General features: G+C 42.7%; 1 protein-coding gene across 1 annotated transcript in view; it reads left to right on the forward strand.

Moving 5' to 3' along the window:
• LOC115542580 (prothrombin-like) overlaps positions 1-5,000 on the forward strand; it is an 18,665-nt gene that overhangs the window by 12,061 nt on the left and 1,604 nt on the right. Inside the window, exons 8-13 of the mRNA XM_030354878.1 lie at positions 59-355; positions 1,101-1,211; positions 1,844-1,872; positions 2,093-2,190; positions 3,361-3,528; positions 4,862-5,000. The exon at positions 4,862-5,000 is cut by the window's right edge and continues 35 nt beyond it. Coding sequence (XP_030210738.1) covers positions 59-355; positions 1,101-1,211; positions 1,844-1,872; positions 2,093-2,190; positions 3,361-3,528; positions 4,862-5,000 — 842 coding nt within the window. The remainder of the gene's footprint in view (positions 1-58; positions 356-1,100; positions 1,212-1,843; positions 1,873-2,092; positions 2,191-3,360; positions 3,529-4,861) is intronic.

Genomic DNA, 5,000 nt, shown 5'->3' on the forward strand with positions numbered 1-5,000 from the left:
TACTATAACTCTTCTACTAGATATTGTAACTAGTATAACTAGCCTTCCTGCTCACCAGGCGAGGCGGGCTACTTCCCGTCCACCGTGGCTCCGAGGACCGCCCCCCCTGCCGAGTGTTTGACCAATCAGGGGTTAGACTACAGCGGGGACGTGTCGGTGAGTCTGGGAGGCCATGCCTGCCTGGACTGGGCGTCGCCCCGTGCCCGCGCCCGCAGCGTGAAGATGCAGTTCATTCCAGAGGTCAGGTTGCCAGGCAACAAGTGTCGAAACCCCGACGACGACCCCGAGGGACCGTGGTGCTTCGTAGAAGTTTATGGCAACGTGTCGGTTGACTACTGCGACCTGCAGCTGTGTGGTCAGTGCATCAGCCTGTCTGTCTGCCTACCTGTCTGTCTGTCTGCCTACCTGTCTGTCAGCCTGTCTGTCTGTCTGCCTACCTTTCTGTCTGCCTGTCTGTATACCTTTCTGTCTATCTAACTACCTTCCTCTCTGTCCGTCTACCTGCCTGTCTGTATACCTACCTACCTGTCTGTCCGTCTGTCTACTGACCTGTTTGTCCACCTGTCTGTCTACCTATCTACCTGTCTGTCTGTCTACCTGTGTCTACCTTTATGACTGCCTGTCTGTCTGTCTGTCTGTCTGTCTGTCCACCTGTCTGTCTACCTACCTTCCTGTCTGTCTGTACACCTACCTGTCTGTCTGCCTGCCTGCCTGTGGGTCTGCCTGTGTCTACCCTTATGACTGCCTGTCTGTCTGCCCGCCTGTCTGTCTGCCTGCCTGTCGGTCTACCTGTGTCTACCCTTATGTCTGCCTGTCTGTCTGCCTGCCTGTGTGACTACCTGTGTCTACCCTTATGACTGCCTGTCTGTCTGCCTGCCTGTCGGTCTACCTGTGTCTACCCTTATGACTGCCTGTCTGTCTGCCCGCCTGTCTGTCTGCCTGCCTGTCGGTCTACCTGTGTCTACCCTTATGTCTGCCTGTCTGTCTGCCTCCCTGTGTGACTACCTGTGTCTACCCTTATGACTGCCTGTCTGTCTGACTGCCTGTGTCTACCCTTATGACTGCCTGTCTGTCTGCCTGCCTGTCTGTCTGTCTCCCAGATGAGCCTCTCCAGAGCGCCATGGTGCAGTCAGAGGGACGTGAGCGCTCGGTCCTCGGAGACAAAACGGCCGCCTTCTTCTCAGTGTCAAGTTTTGGTAGCGGAGAGGAAGGTATGACCTCCTTACTGAGCTCCTCGGTAGCCACATGCTAACCCTATGTACTTATATATATATATATCTATCAGGGTCCCTTAGCCACATGCTAACCGTATGTACCTATATATATTTATATATGTATCCGGGTCCGTTAGCCACATGCTAACCGTATGTACCTATATGTATACAAATATATGTATCAGGGTCCGTTAGCCGCATGCTAACCGTGTGTACCTATATATATATATATATATTTCTATATGTATCAGGGTCCGTTAGCCGCATGCTAACCGTGTGTTCCTATATATATTTTTATATATATTTCTATATGCATCAGGGTCCGTTAGCCGCATGCTAACCATATGTTCCCATATATATTTTTATATATATTTATGGATGTATCAGGGTCCGTTGGCCACATGCTAACCGTGTGTACCTATATATATTTATAACAGGGTTTATTAACCTCATGATTACTCTATGTATGTATATTTTATGAAAATAGGGTCATGTAATGATCTTGGATCTTGTATCTTGCATGTAAATGTTGTGTAGTGAATGTTTGTTTAAATTTTGTGCAGTGAATGTTTGTGTAAATTTTGTGCAGTGAATGTTTGTGTAAATGTTTTTGTGATGATATTTTTCAGTGTGCGGAGAACGACCGCTCTTTGAGAAGGTAAAGAAAGTATTATAATATTTGATTGTATTATTATATAACTATATATATACTATTTGATATACATTTCATTATATTTATGACATTTATGTGAATATTTTATGATATTATTATCTTACATGATGATACAATCTTTAATATTATTATTGTATAAATTGTTACAGTAATAATATTATAATATTAATAATGATCTATATATATATACATCTATCCCCATCAGGTCCAGAAGGAGGATGCCAAGGAGAGCGAGCTGCTCGAGTCGTACCAGGGGAGTCGGATCGTCGGGGGTGACGATGCTGAGGAGGCATCGTCTCCATGGTAACCAGACCCACTCTACCAGAAGGGTGTTTGTGTGGATGGGCTGTGTGCAGGAAGCATGACCATATTTGGTACCAACAGTATATATAAATGATATACTACATAGTGTATGCAACATATATTTATTTAAATGAAATAGTGTATACAGTACTTATGTTTGTCCAGGCAGGTATATAATTATATGTATAAATATCTATCTATATATATGTATCTGTATATATTTATGTATATCATCTCCGTCTCTCTCTCTCTCTCTCTCTCTCTCTCTCTCTCTCTCTCTCTCTCTCTCTCTCTCTCTCTCTCTCTCTCTCTCTCTCTCTCTCTATATATATATATATATATATATATATATATATATATATATATATACCTAATTTTATGTATATGTATGCTGTTCATAATTCTATATATTTATATCTATGTATATGTATATCTATACCCAGGCAGGTGATGCTGTCTATAGTTATATGTATATATGTCTAATTTGTCTATACCCAGGCAGGTGATGCTGTCTATATTTCTATGTATATATGTCTATGTCTATACCCAGGCAGGTGATGCTGTCTATAGTTCTATGTATATATGTCTATGTCTATACCAGGCAGGTGATGCTGTCTATATTTCTATGTATATATGTCTATGTCTATACCCAGGCAGGTGATGCTGTCTATAGTTCTATGTATATATGTCTATGTCTATACCAGGCAGGTGATGCTGTCTATAGTTCTATGTATATATGTCTATGTCTATGCCCAGGCAGGTGATGCTGTCTATAGTTCTATGTATATATGTCTATATCTATACCCAGGCAGGTGATGCTGTCTATAGTTCTATGTATATATGTCTATGTCTATACCAGGCAGGTGATGCTGTCTATAGTTCTATGTATATATGTCTATATCTATACCCAGGCAGGTGATGCTGTCTATAGTTCTATGTATATATGTCTATATCTATACCCAGGCAGGTGATGCTGTCCATAGTTCTATGTATATATGTCTATATCTATACCAGGCAGGTGATGCTGTCCATAGTTCTATGTATATATGCCTACGTCTACACCCAGGCAGGTGATGCTGTCTATAGTTCTATGTATATATGTCTACGTCTACACCCAGGCAGGTGATGCTGTCCATAGTTCTATGTATATATGTCTACGTCTACACCCAGGCAGGTGATGCTCTACAAGCGCCAGCCCCAGGAGCTGCTGTGTGGGGCCAGTCTGATCAGTGACCAGTGGGTCCTGACCGCAGCCCACTGCATCCTCTACCCTCCCTGGAACAAGAACTTCAGCCCCGGGCAGATCCTGGTCCGCCTGGGAAAACACAACCGGGCTCGGTGAGTCCGGGTTAGTTAACGAGAGTTACGTTAGTCTGGGTTAGTCAACTGGAGGCTAGGTTAGTCCGGGTTAGTTAACTAGATGATAGGTTAGTCATGGTTAGTTAACAAGAGGCTAGGTTAGTCTGGGTTAGTTAAATAGGGTTAGGTTAGTCTGGGTTAGTTAACTAGAGTTAGGTTAGTCATGGTTAGTGAACTAGAGTAGGTTAGTCTGGGTTAGTTAACTAGAGTTAGGTTAGTCATGGTTAGTTAACAAGAGGCTAGGTTAGTCTGGGTTAGTTAAATAGGGTTAGGTTAGTCATGGTTAGTTAATTAGGGTGAGGTTAATCTGGCTTATTTTACTAGAGGTTAGGTTAGTCTGGGTTACTTAACTAGAGGCTAGGTTAGTCCGGGTTAGTTAACTAGAGTTAGGTTATTCATGGTTAGTTAACTAGAGGCTAGGTTAGTCTGGGTTAGTTACCTAGAGGCTAGGTTAGTCTGGGTTAGTTGAATAGAGTGAGTTTAGTCTGGTTTAGTAACCTAGAGGCTAGGTTAATCTGGGTTAGTTAAATAGGGTTAGGTTAGTCTGGGTTAGTTAACTAGAGTCAGGTTAGTCATGGTTAGTGAACTAGAGTAGGTTAGTCTGGGTTAGTTAACTAGAGTTAGGTTAATCATGGTTAGTTAACAAGAGGCTAGGTTAGTCTGGGTTAGTTAAATAGGGTTAGGTTAGTCATGGTTAGTTAATTAGGGTGAGGTTAATCTGGCTAATTTTACTAGAGGTTAGGTTAGCCTGGGTTACTTAACTAGAGGCTAGGTTAGTCCGGGTTAGTTAACTAGAGTTGGGTTATTCATGGTTAGTTAACTAGAGGCTAGGTTAGTCTGGGTTAGTTACCTAGAGGCTAGGTTAGTCTGGGTTAGTTGAATAGAGTGAGTTTAGTCTGGTTTAGTAACCTAGAGGCTAGGTTAATCTGGGTTAGTTAAATAGGGTTAGGTTAGTCTGGGTTAGTTAACTAGAGTTAGGTTAGTCATGGTTAGTGAACTAGAGTAGGTTAGTCTGGGTTAGTTAACTAGAGTTAGGTTAGTCATGGTTAGTTAACAAGAGGCTAGGTTAGTCTGGGTTAGTTAAATAGGGTTAGGTTAGTCATGGTTAGTTAATTAGGGTGAGGTTAATCTGGCTAATTTTACTAGAGGTTAGGTTAGTCTGGGTTACTTAACTAGAGGCTAGGTTAGTCCGGGTTAGTTAACTAGAGTTAGGTTATTCATGGTTAGTTAACTAGAGGCTAGGTTAGTCTGGGTTAGTTAACGAGTTGCTAGGTTAGTCGGAAGGTCAATAACCATGACCCTTCTTAACTAGGTATGAACAAGGTCAGGAGAAGATTGTTCCTATCGATGAAATCATCGTCCACCCGAAGTACAACTGGAAGGAGAACCTGAACCGTGACATCGCCCTTCTGCACCTCAAGAGGGCGGTGCAGTTTGACGACCGCATCCAC

This window comes from Gadus morhua, chromosome 4, assembly GCF_902167405.1.
Source record: "Gadus morhua chromosome 4, gadMor3.0, whole genome shotgun sequence".
NCBI classification, from domain to species: Eukaryota; Metazoa; Chordata; class Actinopteri; order Gadiformes; family Gadidae; genus Gadus; species Gadus morhua.